Raw genomic sequence first — 17,113 nt, 5'->3', positions numbered from 1 at the left:
ATGCGTGGCTTCAACCCATTGTGGCAATTAACACATGAATTTACACTATTGGATAATAAAATAAGTTATTAGGGAAATTTTACATTATGACACATTTAACTAATAACAGTTTATTGATTACTTAATCTATGAATCATATAGAATGTTCATTTGTTGCTGATGAAATAATTATTAATAAATGGTTTAGTTGTTCATGAGTTATATATTAACTCATGATTATCTCTGCATTAGTTAAGCATGAATTAATGCATATTTGTGCACCCATATTGTAAAGTGAAGTGTTGGGAAGGTTACTTTGGAAATGTAATAGGTTACAGATTACAAGTTACTTTATTTAAAATGTAATAAGTAATGTAACATTTCAATTACTTTATTAAAGTAATGTAACATTACTTTTAATTACTTTTTGATTACTTTTCTAAATTTCTAATATTTTCAACTGTTAATCATTTTGAAACATTTAAACCAGGCAGAGTTAACCTTACAGTAGTACTAAACACTGATTACTGTCAAACTTTCAAAATCCTTCTTCACTTGAATTATGATTATATCGTGTCAAAATACTTAGACATGAAACACTGATCTGAGTTGAAATATTTGAACGCAAAGCTTCCATAAAGAAATCAGTTGTTAGCAAACGGCAAGTTCAAACTAGACATTTTAGGGATACAGTGCAGTCATACCAGTTTTCTTACACAACATTTCACCACATAAATAATTAAGTAGAAGTACTAGTTTGTTAGGTATCTTATAATCCATTACAATGTACAAAAAATGGCAGCAACAATAGAGCAAGTCCACGATACCAGGATACCAGAATTAAGAAATTGTACACATAATATTGAATTAAGCTTTAATATTTTATTAGCTAACCAAACACAAAGCTTCCGCCAAGAAAATATATCAAGCATATAGCACTTAAGTTGCCCTGAATGAGTCTGAGTAATGTAATGAGTCTGTGTAATAATTTAATTTAAAGCACAGCCACCACAAATTCAGATTTTTTTTTTTTTTTACTTATATTTTTGGGCTTTTTATGCCTTTTATTGTGATAGGACAGTAGAGAGACGACAGGAAAGAGCTGGGAGGAGAGAGGGGAGCGGGATCGGCAAAGGACCTCAGGCGGGAATCAAACTCCGGTCACCATGAACGCAGTTGTGTTATATGTCATAACATAAATAACATCATAACAAGAAATAGTTTAATAGCTATGATACTGGGTTTGAAATCAAATGTTTGCATAGTTATGACAGAAAACACTAGCGTCTAACAATGCCTTGGAAAAATCTTAAAAAATAAAGTTAAAAATAAAGTTAATGCAGTCAATGCAATTTAAAAGAAGTATATTTAAATCTGTAAGTGGGGGTGGGTGTGTGAAAAAAATCAGATGTAATCCCCTTTGTAATCACTGGCATTTTTCAAAAGTAACTGTAATTTAATTACATATTTTTTCTCAGTAACTGTAACTAATTACAATTACATTTATTTTGTAATTAAATTATGTAATTCCATTACATGTAACTAGTTACTCCCCAACACTGGTAGAGTGTTACCGAAAAATGCTTACAGAAAAAAAGAACATGAACTGAAAACAAACAGCCCTGTTCTTTCTGAACAGAGCTGGATGTTTAGAATACAGCGTCCATTCAGAATTAGTAGAAATGAAAAACCTATTCTGCGGATCCAGCAACACTGAGCTCTTCATCAGACGTATCAGCACACGCTGTACTGTGAACTGGTCAGCTGTATCTGATCACTCACTGCACCATAACCATGGTGTTTTCTTCCCAGACCTAGGAAAGATTCTACAGTATTAAAACAGATATTATGTTCTTGTAAACAGGTTTAAATTTACATATATTTATTCACACTTCACGTTTGTTTATGGATAACTGTACCTTGAAGCCTGTGTCAAATTAAATCAAAATAAACTTTGTCATTAAACCATCATCCACCATCATCAAAATCTCCATCACCATGTTTACATATTTCTACCATCATACACTGTCCATAAATTTTAAAATGTCTTTAAACAAGGATATTTAAAAACAACACGTTCTCACTCCCCACTCATCACATATTGACACTTGGTCAGGACCCAGATAGCACACGTACGTCTGCAAGATGTCTGTTCAAGATCTGTTGATCTGGAAAGCATCTGCTGTGTACAAACGTATAGCAGACATCTGTAAGATGTCAGTTCTACATACTTTCTAAATCATAAACATCTTAAAGACATCTAATAGACGTCTATTTGACATCTGATATGAAACGTCCAATAGACGTATTGCAGATGAGCAAACTACGTCTTGCAGATGTAAATGCAGATGTCAAATAGACGTCTCCGAGATGTACGTGCGCTATCAGGGGATCCTTTTGCGTCGCTTTTTGACAGTTGTGGCTAGAAGGGATACAGCTCTGACCAGGAACTAACAATGAAATGAATTGTTCTACCTATTGGATTGTGTTTTTTAAATGTCTACACTTACCTCAACCCTAAACTTACCCCTTACTATAATACAAAAACAGTATTATTGTTGTACAGTGTGACAAAAATTACGTTAGATTGATGTGCGCATACCCTGTGTCACACCCCTGGACTTTCTAGTTGGTTTCTCCCATCATCTCCCCTGCAGTTCTGTGTATTTTGGTTTCTCCCTCATTGTCAACACCTGTGTCTGTAATCAGTCTGTGTATATATATAGCGTGTGTTTCCCCTCTTGCTTTGTCGGACGTTAATGTTACTATCCTGTGTTCCTGTGTCTCCTGTGTTCCCTGTTGGATTTATTAAATACCTTTCGTTTTTTTACGTCGTTGTTCGTGTGCTTCGTCTGAGCGTGACACCCTGTAGCTAGAGCTGTATTCCTTCTAGCCTTAACCCTTTTGGACACGCAGGGTCCTCCACTGATTTCAGTTGTTTGCCATAATTTAATGGTTTGAATGCATTTGTAAAACAATATAAAATGCATCTGAACAATATAAAACATGTAACAGGCAAATATAAGTACAGTCACAGGTATTTATTATAGAAACTGACCATAAACAAGCAATATAAAAGTATTACAAACATGCTGTGTTGGATTCTGAGTCTTCTGAAGGCATACTATCTCTTCAAGCGAAGAAGAGAATAAAACATAAGGTATAGTCGCTGAAAATGATCCTGCTCCGTTAACGCGCTGAATCACATCTGATTCAAAAGTAGGGAATCTGAAGTATCAATATATTGATACTGATCCGAGTATTGAAAGTATCGATGCTAAGGTGTGTTTTATTACTAGTGATTTTGATTTTGTATATTTAGTAAAAAAAATAATGTGTACAGTATGCATTGAATTGGACGTATAAACTATGTTAGTGAATAATTGTGCAGGATATAACTATTTTCCTGCTCATCTGAACGCACACAAATATTGCAAGACAGAACCAATTAATCACAGAGAGCATTCACTCACTTCAGACAGTGCATTCAAACAGGGCTGCATTTCCCAAATGTATCCTAAGAAAGCATTGATGCTTTTGGGTATGGCAGCCCATAACAATGCTTATCAGAGGACAGAAAAAAAAAAGTTAGATTTTTTTCACAATAAAGAAATTGAAATTGTAGCCTACATGATTTGTGTAATTAAATTTATTTAGATTAACGTTTTAAAGTTTACTGATCATGTTCTATTTTGTAGTAATGTTAATATAAATCATTCCCTGCCAGAATAAAAATGTTGCATTTTATGTGTGCAACAGCCTGTCACTGGCAGCGCCTTATGAAAGAAAGAATTTTCAACTATAAGTTTTGTAGTTACCACTACAGTACACATATTTTAACCATGTGTAAAAAAAAAAAAAAAAAAAAAGTAATTTAATAATTTCACAACCAAGGCTAACGTAACACTTCTTCTAGCAGCATTTTTTTAATTTACACAAACAGACTGAGCTTTATGGCGGACGGAAATGGCGATCACGTCTACTCCTCTATGAAATCAATCATTTTGCCTCAGAAGACTTGAAATATTAACGTTAATACTTTTTAAATAAATTATGACTGTAGCTGTATCTGCCTGGTATGTCCTGTGTTTTATTGACAAATGTTTAGGTTTAGGGGCAGGGGTTGGGTTAAGTGCTTTTAAATGTGTAAATAATGTAGTGTAAATAAAACTGTTGCGACTGTTTACATTGAAAAAATCACACCCCAATATGCAATAATGGCAACATTATTACCCAATATATAATTGACGCCAAGGGTGTCTTATTTAAAGCCATGAAGGACCCAGCACGTCGAAAAATGATGCCAAAGGGTCCTGACCAAGAGTCAAAATGTGACGAGATGGGAGTGACAAGGTGTTGTTAAAAACAAGCGCTTTAAAGCTAGAATGATCATGCTGAATATCTGACCATCTGACCCTCTCTTTTTGTTGCACCACCAAAGAATCACAAAAAGAGCTGGAACTGCTACAACTGGAACTAGAACTGAAACTGTTACTGTTGTAACAGACCACTGAAATCCTGTTTTAAATGTAGAAGATTTTCCATCTGCAAAATGAAAATAATAATTACAAATACAAACCATCACATTATATATCATCACCATAAAATATTAAACTTTTTAAACATTTCTTAACATTTCAGCATTATATTATCCTGCTACAAATATGTGATTGACTGTATGGTGATATTTACCCCATTCTACTGACACTGGTTCTCTCAGGCTGCTGTGAATGACAAGACAGTCATAAGATCCTTTGAGGTTTCTGTCAATCTCCACACTGGTTCTCATCTGAAATGTTTCATTAGCATTTGGTCTGATTTCAGAACATATTTGGTTGTCAAGAACAGATTTGTTTAATCTGATGTTCATCTCAATATCTCTGGGGTAGAAACCAGTGGCCAGACAGGTCAGAACCAGCTTATTGTGATCATCAGGATCTCTCCTCGCAGAGATGTAAACATCTGGTGAATCTGGAGAAGAAGTTAATGCAATTAACAAGCATTCTCAAAAATGTATTCTGGTTTTTGTGCAGTAAAAAAATATTGTGTCATATTCCAAAGTAGAATTCAAGTCAAATGTATTGTGAAAGACATGAGTATGTACTTTTATATAACCCTAACCATAAGGCCATGTTGGCCACGACAGAGTGTGCCTGAAAAATAGCGCACACTCTGTCGTCACAAGCCAAAATCCCCAGTTTCACCAGCTACACGACAGCACTGCAGCCAGAGTTTCAGAAAATTTTTATCCTTTTATAAAATTTCTTTTATAGACATTGTTGTTTAAATAAAATAAGAGTGACCAACATTTGGTTTTCGACCACTGAAAATGTGTACATTTTAACAATTTACTCCTGGAGTCATATTGAAATTCCAATATCCGTGGAACCGAATCTCTTAGGGCATTAAAAACAAAGATGCCAAAAGGAAAGTTTGTTAAGACCCCATATTTAAAATGGCATTAAGATATCTTTAATTTTTCTTGAGTTACAGGCATGCAAACCTGAAAAGTGCTGTTTCCCCATTTTTGAGTGGTCACCATTGGCATTGGCACCAGATTTTACTACTAATGTTTGAGTAAAAATAAGATGATGATACTGCCATCTTTCTGAAGTCATATTTACCCCCATGTAACTTCACTCTGAATCTTAGGTGAAAATTGCCGTTTTGACCTCGCTCTGCAAAATAGTGGATTACTTGGTAAATATTCATCCATGACATTTAATATTTTGGCTTTCATCACTATACATGTCTATCATTCTTCAAAATAAATATTAGCAAAATCACAAATTTAAGCCAGGAACCTCTGGTTGAGTTGACACGGAATGGCCCTAGTATTTAATTGTCACTGAATGATGATGAACTGCTTCTGTGTATTTTGTCAACATCACACACACATGTTGACTCTCCATGTTTTATGGGTTTGTTCCATAGACATACAGTAATGATTTTCTACTGTACAAACTGTATTTTCTATCCTCTACCCTTCAACCTACCCCTTACATGAAACGTCATTCTATAGGATTTATAAGATGTTTTCCTATGATTTTTCCCATAAGAATTTCAGATTTTTTTCTCCATAACGTGGAATATACCTGAACTATACAAACACACAAGGTCCAAACAAAGTGAACTGATTGAAACATATTCTTATATGTGTTGTTAAATGTGGAGATCCAGTTCATGCATTTCTCAACATAATCCTTGATGTATTGGTTTCGTCCTGTCTGAATGTCCCATTTCTTTTTGGTTTCTTTGGCTTTGGGACTTTTAACAATCCATTGCATAGTGTCATAGTCAAAGGCAATAAAATCTTCTCCATTAAATCCATATTCATCAAATGCCCTCAGACTCACTGTTCCATTAGGAAATTTCTCCACTTCACAACCAATTACTCTTTGAAATGTGAGGAGCTCTACAATCACAGAATAACAGAGATGAGAAGCTTACAGTAAGATATGCACACAGTTTCATAGGAAAAAGAAAAAAGCATTGAACTCACCAGAACACTGTGTACAGTTTGACAGAATGTGTAGCTGTTCCATGTACCAGTCTTCAGAGTCACATGGAGTGCAGATTATGTCATCTTCATTTAGAATCTTTCTTGTCCATTTTGGAACTTCAGTACCGTTTTTTGAGATCCGTCTATTATCAATCATACCCACAACAGTGATCTCTGGGAATAGATCTGCTTTGGTCAGGGCTGTAAAGATGTAGTGCATGTAATGTCTCTCTGAAAAACATAAAAATATATTTAAATAATTTTGACTGTGACAAAAACTCTTTTCATAGATATTGAATAAAATCAATTAAACTGAAACCTTTTGTGATTTAATAAGTGCATTAAGCCATGCTGTGATTCTGGTTCTAGATTCTAGATCGGTTCCACCTGTTTGTGCAGTTGTTCTCGTCATGCATTCCCCGTGTTCATATATTAACGGTTTCTTGTTTGCAATGCTTCCTTGACATGTTTGTGTTAATTTTCTATTGGTTAGTCTCATGGTTAGTCACTGTTAGTGTCAGAGCTTGTCTACCAAAGGGTTTGAGAATGTGACTAGTTATTTTTGTTTAACTTTTTTTTTTTTTTTTTTTTTTTTATAATTAGGCTATTATTTCAATACATTTTGATTAGGTTTAGATAATAGATAATATGTTAGCTGTAATTTTACTGAGTAATTTTATACAGTCATTAAAATCAGTAAATTCAAGGGCTGGGAGTGGCGCTACAGTATGCCTTTTCTGTTCCACTATATTTCTTATTGTAAAGCACTTTTGGAAAGCAACCACACAAAAATAAACATGGAAAAGTGCATAAAAACAATCGGCCTATAAAAAACAAGAAATCATACATTATATGAGATTCCACTCTAGATTAAAAGTTCATATGCTGAAAAAAAAAGAGATTTTCCAGTACAAATATACATATTCTTAAATCAAGATGCATTTACTTGATATCAAAATGACTTAGGATATTAGTTTCTGAAAATGAATCAAATTTAGGTGAGTTTAGGCTTGAAACAAGAACAAATATTCATTTGGTGAGAAAAAATAAACTTGAATAATATAGAAATGTGAATAAAATAGCACATTTTTTTTCTTGTTTCAAGCTTATACTTACTTTGAGTAATTTTTTTTTAGAAAACAAGACTGTGCAAAAAGAGCTTTGATTAATTAGATTTAAATCAGGTTCAGATGAAACTACTTTAAGAGAAACTGGAAGACTATGCCAGTTTTGTTAATGGTCTAACAGTTCTGGCCAAGCAATGCAAAAGCATGGTCTCCCATTAATAATCACTGTTCAGCTGATTTATCAGATGTGGTGAACTCAAGTTCATACTTTTGCCATTGAGATGACTGGGGGGAAGTCCCAATTAAACTTACTTGCCTTCACGTCACAGAAGTAGTGTGGTGTCTAATCAATTTTGTAACGGAATGGCAAACGTGCTAAGAAAATTATAAACGACTTTTCATGAACCCCGAACAGAAACTGCTGAAAACGCGTCTCATTGAATAGTGAAACCTGTTATAAAAAAATAGAGACCTGTTATTCTCAGTTGCGGATCAAAAGTAAACAAATAGACTTACCTAGTTTACCTTCATGCGCATCACTTAGACAAGGATAAGAAAGCCAAACGCCTTTAAAGAAAATAGTGTTTAAATGAGAGCGTGTGAACCATTTTTCATTCTAGATGAGCCCTGAACGCGTCTCTGCTTGTGCCTCGAGATCCGAGCGCTTTATTTCTGCAACTGCCTTCAAAGAGCCAAAATGACAAAAAGTCCTTAAATGGACAGAAAAGTTCAGTTGTCCTACAGATTAAACGGAAGTGAAAAATCCAGCATAAAGTAGGTAATTTTTGTGACCAGCAAAAACAATAGTAAGACTTCGTTCTCCATAGAGCATTGCTGCCTCTTATTGGCTGCTGGATGAAATTACACCTTTGTTTTCATTCCTGTGACACATCATGTTGTGGGAAAAGTGAAACCATAAAAAGCTGTCCATTTTAAGTTACTGTCAGAGAGAAATACAATGGTTTTGTCTTAAGAAGGCAATAAACATGAGAAGCGTGCAAATAATTTAAAGCTTCAAACAATGTCTAGAATAACTGAGATATATTACTGTGTGTCATGAACTGAAATGAACCTGAAGAGATCATGTATCAGAAACATGTTTTATTCAAATACTAATGACAAAAGCTATGATTTTTTTTTATTTTTATAATATACAATATACATTCTTGTATGTTCTTGAAGAGTTTAACACTTGCAATCCTGTTTGGTGAAATCACACACTTCATTTAAGAATATAATACAAGATACGAAGCTCATCACATGATATATATATATATCTTTCTACCATATATAACATATTGCTCCATGTCCAGTACATAAACACACATTCACACTCAAGACATTTATTTCTGATAATGCACACTGAACATAACATTAAGAGGCACATTTATGCATTTGTCAGACACTTATCAAAGAGACTAACAATGTGTTCAAGCTTATAAATTTGATCATTACATGTTTTCTCTGGAAATCAAATTTCTGACAATTGCATTGCTAACACTGATCATGACTAGCTGCTACAGGAACATTATAGACACACAGATAATCAATGCAACATCATAAATTACAATGGAATTACACAGACACACACACACACACCCTGGAATTTGTCATAAAGTATAATTATACATGGTAACATATGTATGTCATGGCCATACATCGCATTTTAGCTTGATACTGCAATGATCAACAATATGTGTGCTTAATTCTCTATTATTTGTTTTCCCATTACAGGATGTCTGCAAAATATAAAATATGTATATAAAATAGTTTATATATATATATTTTTTTTATTTGCTTTGGCAATTTGGGGTATTTTGTAATAAATAAAATATATTTGTCTTTATATTTTGTTTTTCACTCTAATCAGGAGCTGCAGGTTGTATTTGCACTGTAACAATTGCAATAGAAATATTCCTGAATTTTATAAAAATTTCTGTTTAACTCTTTTGGTCTACTGCATATACGTTATTAGACAAATATGACTTTTATATGGCAATTTTATTACAAATAGAAGTTAAAAATTATTTCAGTGTCAGTAATTTAATTAAAGATAATTATTTATTATTATTAGAAAGAATTTATTATTATTTATTATTAGAATTTTTTATTATTATTATTACTTGCATCTCGATATATTGGTGTCTGCTTAAATTTTTTATTTAGATTTTTTTTTAATGCAACAAATTTATGAGCAAATAATTTGTGGCTCTGAACAGTTTTCTGAGGTCACTGGTAGTTTGACTTTGTAACAGACATTGATCTGTTTGAGTCAACATCTGACTCAACCAATGGCATAAGTTTGGGGGAGGGACTACAGATATTTGTCCAACCAATGACAGTACAGGGGAAAAAAAAAAAAAGTTTGAAAGTCATTATTTTTGCAGTGCTGCTGATTTACTTCATCATCACATCATTTCTTCATTATCAGCTTAATAAATTAAGTTGTACAGTAATCAGTTTGGTCCGATTTATACTATTAGAATAAAGAACTACATTTCATGTTAAACATTTTAGGGACACTTCATCCTTTGAAATGTTTCAAGAAACTCTCAAATGCAGAAAAATTTCTCTTCTCTTTTAAAGGAACTCTCTATTCTTTTTCTGTTTCATCCAATTACTTTTCTTTTCATTTATTATAAATTAAAAATAAAAAACTTTGCATACTGCATTAGACTGACTGGGACTTGTCACAGCACTTTTATTGTTGCTCTTTTCTTGGTTTGATTGCTTGTCCTCATTTGTAAACAGAGCTTTGGATAAATGATTTAAAAAAGTAATTGTAAAATCATAAATATTCATCTTATATATCCCACTGGTAACCTTGTGCACCTAGAAAAGATACAACATATCATCAAAACTGCATCTTTAACACATAAAGATATTATGTTCTCATAAATGTTTATGTCAAGCTGCACTGTTGCCACACTTCTCATTCATTTCTTATAATTTTATAATCTAATGTCCAATTCATTAATTCATTAAAAAAAGTAAAGAAAAGAAAATCATCAAAATCTCTATTTGTTCTGTCAAACAGTATAAACTGTTAATCTGTCCATCCCTTGTTCATACATATGTCCTTAAAACAAGGATATTAAGAGGTTTAATGCAACAAAGATTCTGCAGAATACTTATAACTCACCATTTGATTTTCTGATTTTGTAGATGCAGCAAACAATCACAATGAGACAAACTAGAAATGCTGCTACTGCTACTCCTGCTGCAACCGAATGTGAAGGTACTGTTTCACAGTCAGAACATTTTCCATCTGCAGAATGAAAATAAGAACAACTTTTATAATAACTGTTTTTAATGAACATTATAAACTATTGAAATGCATTAAGGCACTTTAAACTTAATTTTTTTGTGACCCGTAACATTAATCTATTTTAGTATTATCATGTTCTCCTGTTACAAATATGTGAGTGACTGTATTTGTGATGATATTTACCCCATTCTACTGAAACTGGTTCTGTCAGACTGCTGTGAATGACAAAACAGTCATAAGATCCTTTGTGATTTCTGTCGATCTTTACAGTGGATCTGAGCTGAAAGGATCCATCAGCATTTGGTCTGATTTCAGAAAATATTTGTTTCCCAAGGACACTTCTGTCCAATCTAATGTTCATCTCAACATTTTTGGGGTAGAAGCCAGTGGTCAGACAGGTCAGATTCAGCTTGTTTTGATGATCAGGAGCTTTTCTCGCAAAGACATAAACATCTGGTCGACCTGGAGCAGAAAGTAATAATGGAATTAACAAACAAACATTAAAGTTTCTGTAATTGCCTTCTGTTTTGTCACACTGTAAAAAAACAATTTGTTGAGTCAACTTAAAATAATTTGTAACCTGACTGCCTTCAAAATTTTAAGTTTAGTCAACTTGGAATGTTAAGTTGTACCAAGTGACAACTAATATATTTGAGTTGATTCAACTTAAAATTTTGAGGCAGCTGGGTAACAAGCCCAGCTTTTAAGTTTAACAAACCAAATTTTTGGTTTGGTTTGTTTTGGTCAACTCAAATATCTGTTTTGTACAACTTAACATTTCAAGTTGACTAAACTTATTTGAGTTGACTGAACTTACAGTTTTAAGGCAGTGGGGTGACAAATTATTTTAAGTTGACTTTTAAGTTGAAAAAATTGTATTCTTCATTTCCTGAGAACAAAATCACATTGGATATGGCAACATATGATTTTTCATTGCTTTAACTTTAAACACTGTTTAAAGTGTCTTCAGTGGTGATTATGATGATGACAAACAACCTAAGCACCAAGACAAAATTAGAAAGAGTCAAAAACACAAACACACATGAGCTAATTAAAGTAATGCAATCAGAACTTACTTTTATATGTGCTGTTAAATGTGGAGATCCACTTAGTGCAGTTCATGAGGAAATCTATTCGTCCAGTTCGATGATCCGTTTTGGTTTCTATGTCTTTATCTATCCAATGAAGAAGGTCGTACTTACAGGTACTAAAATCCTTTCCATCATATGCAGACTCATCAAAGGCCCTCAGACTCATCACTGTTCCATTAAGTTTCTCCAGCTCACAGCCAATTATTCTCTGGAGTATATGAAACTCTACAATCACAGAATAGCATAAATAATTAAATGGATGTATAGGGATGCTCAAAGTGGCTACTTGATGAAATTACACATTCCTTTTCTTTTCTGTTTTCATATGTTGATTACATGTTGATAAAAGCACTAAACTCACCAGAACATTCTGCATGGCGTTTGCACTTTGACAGATCATATAGATAATTCAAGAACCAGTCACTATTTTCAGGCAGCTCTGGAGCTTCATTCCAGTCATCTACAGTCAGATTCTCTCTTATCCAGCCTTGCTCTTCAATACTGTAGTGAGCAATCCGTCTGTCGTCAGACTCACCCACAGCGCTGAACTCAGGAAATGGACCTGCTTTGGTCAGCACTGTATACATGTAGTGGAGGAAGTGTTTCTCTGAAGCAGACAAAAAGCACAAACCACAATGAAAGGAAGCAGCAAAGCTTTTCCCCTGTCAGATAGTAACCATTAGTAAGCCATAAGTTCTTTCTTAAACTAGAATGTAAAATCAGCTGCACCATTTGTTTTAAGGCAGAACATACACTCTCAGAAAAAAAAAGGTACAAATTGGGGCGGTACTTTTTCAAAAGGTACACTTGCGCATATTAGTACCAAAATACCAAATGGTGCAATTTGGTAGGGTACAACGGGGCTATAGGCGCCCCGGGGTAAAAGGCGCCTTTGATATTACTTTCCTCTTAACCACTAGATGGCAGAAAAACGTGGCGTAGCACTTTCCAAATCGTGGCTTTTCAAGATACACGTGCAAATTTGCCTGACCTTTGACACGATCAGCCCCCCTAAACTGACTACTCAGCCACCCTAAAATTTTGCGATTAGCTCCGTAAACTGTACACGAATTTGTGATCGCCTCAGTCCCCTTCACATTTCATATGAGAATTGCAGCAGACTTCGATCGGCTCCTCCCCGTCAGTGGCGGATCTACCGGGGTGGCACGGGGTGGCAACTGCCACCCTAAGAAAAAGCTGTGCCACCCCAGCAATAATCACAGAATAAAATATAAATGTAAGCAGTGTTTCATGTGCTACTTTTCCGCCGCAGCGATGACAGTGTAACGCAAAATAATGGCAAAAAACACGTCTTTACTGAATTCGCTGTATTCGGCTTCATTAACAAATGACTCTTATGAACCGGTTCGTTTTAAATAAAAAAAAAAAAAAAAAAGCGCGGCCCAGTTCACTAACGAATTGTTTTAAATTTGTTCGTGAATCAGATAATTATTCCTTCTCGGCTAACTCAGAAGTCCTCTGAGACATCTGATCCCGTCCGGATATGTCTGAGATTTACCGCGTAATTGTTTGGTGATCCGATTCTCTGACCGCTCGCTCCACTTTCATCATGGATATAGGCTTTTTTGCCGTATCCGACGAAACAATAATAGCATGAAGTCAATAAGAAGATGCCGATCACGGAAACTAACAGCAGAGTTAGGTAAGCATCTGGTCGTATTGCAATTTTCTCTAGTTGTTAACACAATGTAACTGATGTTAATTGGCTTATATTCCCAAACCATTCATTCAGTTCTCAAAACAGACACATTTCTCAAAAAGTTTAACAATAAGTAAGTTAAACATTAAGTAGCAAAAATGATGACACACCAATTAGAATTTCTGCATCCAACAACTGAGAGGAGAGAAATGAACGAATCATTTACATTGGTATTATACTTACACATAATTATAGTACAGTACCAGTATATTAGATGATGGAACTTTTTCACTATTCTATATGTACAGTAAACTGTAGTACATGTTGTATACATTCAGAAGTGTGACTCAAATTTTATTTGTAACCATTTTTTATGTGTAGTCTACTGCATTTTTGCAAAACTGAGAAATGACAACTTAGAGATATAGTCTTGTGTCAGGAGACCAAATAGTACTGTATACTAATACTGTATACTATAATGAAATTTTGCCAAATGTGCAGAAGATGCTGAATTTAATTTTTAAATTTAATTTTTTTACTGTACTGTATTGTGGCACATACCAAGTTCATATGCAGTTCTTTGTTATTTGAACTTTTCTAGTGCTTTTCATATGCAAGATTACTTTACAGTAGTAAAATGAAAATATTTTTTTCCCAAAAGTTAATTGCTGAATTAGCAATCTGAAATTTAATTTATGTTGTATACTGTAATAGACATTGAGTTGCAAATTAATTCCTAATAAGACTTTTTTGTTAGTGTTATTGATCTCATGAGTGTTCACTGGGCAGGAGAGTCATCGTTGTATTTGAATTGTGTGTAATCATTTAAGAATACCTGTAGTAACTAGATTGAAACGTTTGAAAGACAAATTTATGCTGGCTTGTCTTAAGACTTGTTTAAAAACGTAAATAGTTTGGTTAGTTATGTTCTAGATGTTTGCTAAAGTGTTGCTAGTTAGTTGCTAGGATATTCTGGGTGGTTGCTAGGGTCTTGCTATGCAGTTGCTGGGGTGTTGCTAGATTATATGGTTGATGTGTTCTGGGTGATTACAGACATTCCCACCTCTGTTAATAACAGAAAATCAAACATTGTTTCCAAAACTGATCCAGTTTCAGTGCTTTGATATTATAATATTTCTTTCTAATGTTAGGAAATGAACATTAAATCATCAACATTAACATCTTAAATTTGCACTAAAACGTGATTTATACCATCTAAGTAGTAATTTAATAGAATCACATGTCTTCTTTAGTGATACAAGATCAGAAACATTTACTGTATAACCTGTTGAAGTTTTTTTTATATTGTTTATTGACTTGGTGCCATGATGGACATTGAAATGTTGTTATTTATTTTTAATTTTAAACAGTATAGATGATTACTTAATGGTAATGCAATATTTGTGAACACAACTGTGTATGTCAGACTATAAATCCCCAAAAACTACCCATGGGGGCTTTCTTTGGAGTTGCCACCCCTTTGCCACCCTAAAAATTATTTTCTAGATCCGCCCCTGCTCCCTGTCTTTCTTTCAGCGCCTTCTTCAATTCGCAGACCGCTGTGGCACAGAGCAAAAAAAACAAGGAACAAGGTCTGTTTATCGATAGATTTTTATAATATCTGCATCTGTGCAGTTTAAATACAGTATATAAAATATCATGGGGGAGCAATTGGTTCCCCATCTACTGTAACCTACGTTTTCGCTGTGTTCACCCCTCATCACACCACAGCTGTTTCCTCCAGCGAAAATGAAGCACATAAATGCATACTTCATAAAACGATTATGTTGCCATTTTCATTTGAAAATGTAACTTTCAATAGTTGCTAGTGCATGTGGCAAAGAGGTTTGCATACTTCAGATAAGGAAAGAGGCTTGTACTAGAAATGCAAACAGTAAAATTTTGTATTTGTACAGGTGTGTGTGTGTGAGAGAGATCAGAAAGACTTGTATTTGGTTATTCAGTAATCAAATGTTATACCTATCTATACAATACAGTGGAATATTGCAATAAGTATAGTATACCACCCCTAGTAGTCAAGTAGTCAATTATTTATTGTTATTGTACCCTCATTGGAGGCTGAGCCCCCCTAAAATGTAAAAGCCTCTCTTTTCCTGACAGTGTACTATAGTGAACCAAAGGGTTTCATGAGTTTTTAAAGGTCATGTCAGGTCAGTTGCAAAGAAAACTGTTGAAAGCCAGTGGTAAGAATTATGAGACATCAGTTGATGAGAGCTTTTATGTTGTCTATATAAAACCATTTGGCAGCTCCAAACCAAAGGAAGTGTGGGTTAGATCATGTGCCAAATGCAGGCACGATAATTTACACACACACGCGCACTCCAGACTCAAAATAGAAAATGGATTTGAGCTGTGGTCAGTCACAGAAAGAGAGACATTGTCTCGTATTGTCCTTTTAGATTGTTTCAATAAACTATTTTGAAGGACACTGCATGATTTGGCCGCTAATTGTTACAATTTACCCCAGCATGTTTTACAGCCGGGTAGATTGTAAATGCCCGCGGGTAAACTTCACTTTCCGCACAGCCGCGTCCGGACAGCTTTCAAAGTTTACGTATCAACCCCGAATGAGAAAACAACCACAGAATCAAAATATACACCGGAAACTTACAACGGAAACACTGAACAACATTATCGTTTTTTATTTGCAAATAACATTCATACAGTTTGGATTAAATAGGGATTAACAAATAAATACTAATATTAAAATAAAGAATAAAAATAAGAATCTGCAGTTTTTATAATGGCTGATTTTGATATGTGAGCAGATGAGCACTGTTTAGTTCGGGTTTGCTTTAAATGTCAGCATTGTACTTGTCAACACAACTGACTTAAGTCTGTAAGGTAAAACAAGCGCTTATTGATGCAGTTCAGTCAATCTTCTTCTTTTTTTTTATCCAAACCAGTACATCGCCTAGAATTAGTAGGTAACTGTATAAGTCCCAAACTTGACCAAAAACTTTGTGCTTACCTTGTTTCTCATTGCTTTGGGGAGAAACGAGAAGAAAAGGAAATAACAGAATTCCCCAAAACATTCTTTTCCTCACAGAAAACGTTTTAAACGACAGCACAACAACTGTTTTTGTCCGTTTTATTTCACACGCGCGATCTGAACAGATCTGCATTTACGATCTTCCAGCTGTTATTGATCGCATTGATGCCTCTCACTGGTTTCTGATGAAACTACACTTTCGTTTTCCAGCCGTATATGCCATCCGCAAGAGCGATTATAGTTCTATTGAACTCTATTGATAAGGACGGAACATTCGACTGTTTGGGAAACGCAGCCCTGAACCTGACTACAACAGACAAGATTTTATGTTTTGTAAAATGTTTAAATCCACACAATGATTATAAATACAAACAAACAAACAAATAAATAAATAAATGTTGCTTTCAAATGCTGTACACTAATATTTCATGTATCCCACCACATTAAGAGCTCCAGCCACCTGATGGTCTACCATTAACACAATGTAATTCAATCTAACTCGAAAACATAAACAGAATTAGAAATTTCAGCAA

General features: G+C 34.2%; 2 protein-coding genes across 2 annotated transcripts; both read right to left on the bottom strand.

The window, feature by feature from the left end:
* Positions 1-1,713: 1,713 nt before the first annotated feature.
* On the bottom strand, positions 1,714-8,210 carry LOC127161693 (H-2 class I histocompatibility antigen, Q8 alpha chain-like). Its single transcript, XM_051104404.1, has 5 exons — positions 8,065-8,210; positions 6,482-6,712; positions 4,672-4,950; positions 4,387-4,524; positions 1,714-1,793 (listed from the first exon to the last, which is right to left on the bottom strand). Exons 2-5 carry the CDS (start codon positions 6,699-6,701, stop codon positions 1,714-1,716), a joined length of 717 nt encoding a protein of 238 aa, XP_050960361.1. The 5' UTR covers positions 6,702-6,712; positions 8,065-8,210.
* Positions 8,211-10,026: 1,816 nt separating this feature from the next.
* On the bottom strand, positions 10,027-17,107 carry LOC127161689 (H-2 class I histocompatibility antigen, D-37 alpha chain-like). The gene is made up of 6 exons (XM_051104399.1): positions 16,560-17,107; positions 12,269-12,514; positions 11,893-12,132; positions 11,000-11,278; positions 10,691-10,816; positions 10,027-10,380 (listed from the first exon to the last, which is right to left on the bottom strand). The coding sequence occupies exons 1-6, from the start codon at positions 16,711-16,713 to the stop codon at positions 10,352-10,354; spliced, it is 1,074 nt and encodes a 357-aa protein (XP_050960356.1). The 5' UTR covers positions 16,714-17,107; the 3' UTR covers positions 10,027-10,351.
* Positions 17,108-17,113: the final 6 nt, after the last annotated feature.

The sequence above is a fragment of the Labeo rohita genome, unplaced genomic scaffold, assembly GCF_022985175.1.
Source record: "Labeo rohita strain BAU-BD-2019 unplaced genomic scaffold, IGBB_LRoh.1.0 scaffold_717, whole genome shotgun sequence".
NCBI lineage: Eukaryota > Metazoa > Chordata > Actinopteri > Cypriniformes > Cyprinidae > Labeo > Labeo rohita.
This window is presented reverse-complemented; position numbering and strand designations above follow the sequence as displayed.

Coding starts and splice junctions, on each gene's coding strand:
- LOC127161689 (XM_051104399.1), bottom strand. CDS start 16,713: ATGCAGATCTGTTCAGATCGCGCGTGTGAAATAAAACGGACAAAAACA. Junction 12,515..16,559: donor CCAAAGCAATGAGAAACAAG/GTAAGCACAAAG, acceptor TGTCTGCTTCAG/AGAAACACTTCCTCCACTAC. Junction 10,381..10,690: donor CAAAATCAGAAAATCAAATG/GTGAGTTATAAG, acceptor TATCTTTTCTAG/GTGCACAAGGTTACCAGTGG.
- LOC127161693 (XM_051104404.1), bottom strand. CDS start 6,701: ATGCACTACATCTTTACAGCCCTGACCAAAGCAGATCTATTCCCAGAG. Junction 4,951..6,481: donor AAACTGTACACAGTGTTCTG/GTGAGTTCAATG, acceptor CTTCTTCTCCAG/ATTCACCAGATGTTTACATC. Junction 1,794..4,386: donor CAAAAAGAGAGGGTCAGATG/GTCAGATATTCA, acceptor AATCTTTCCTAG/GTCTGGGAAGAAAACACCAT.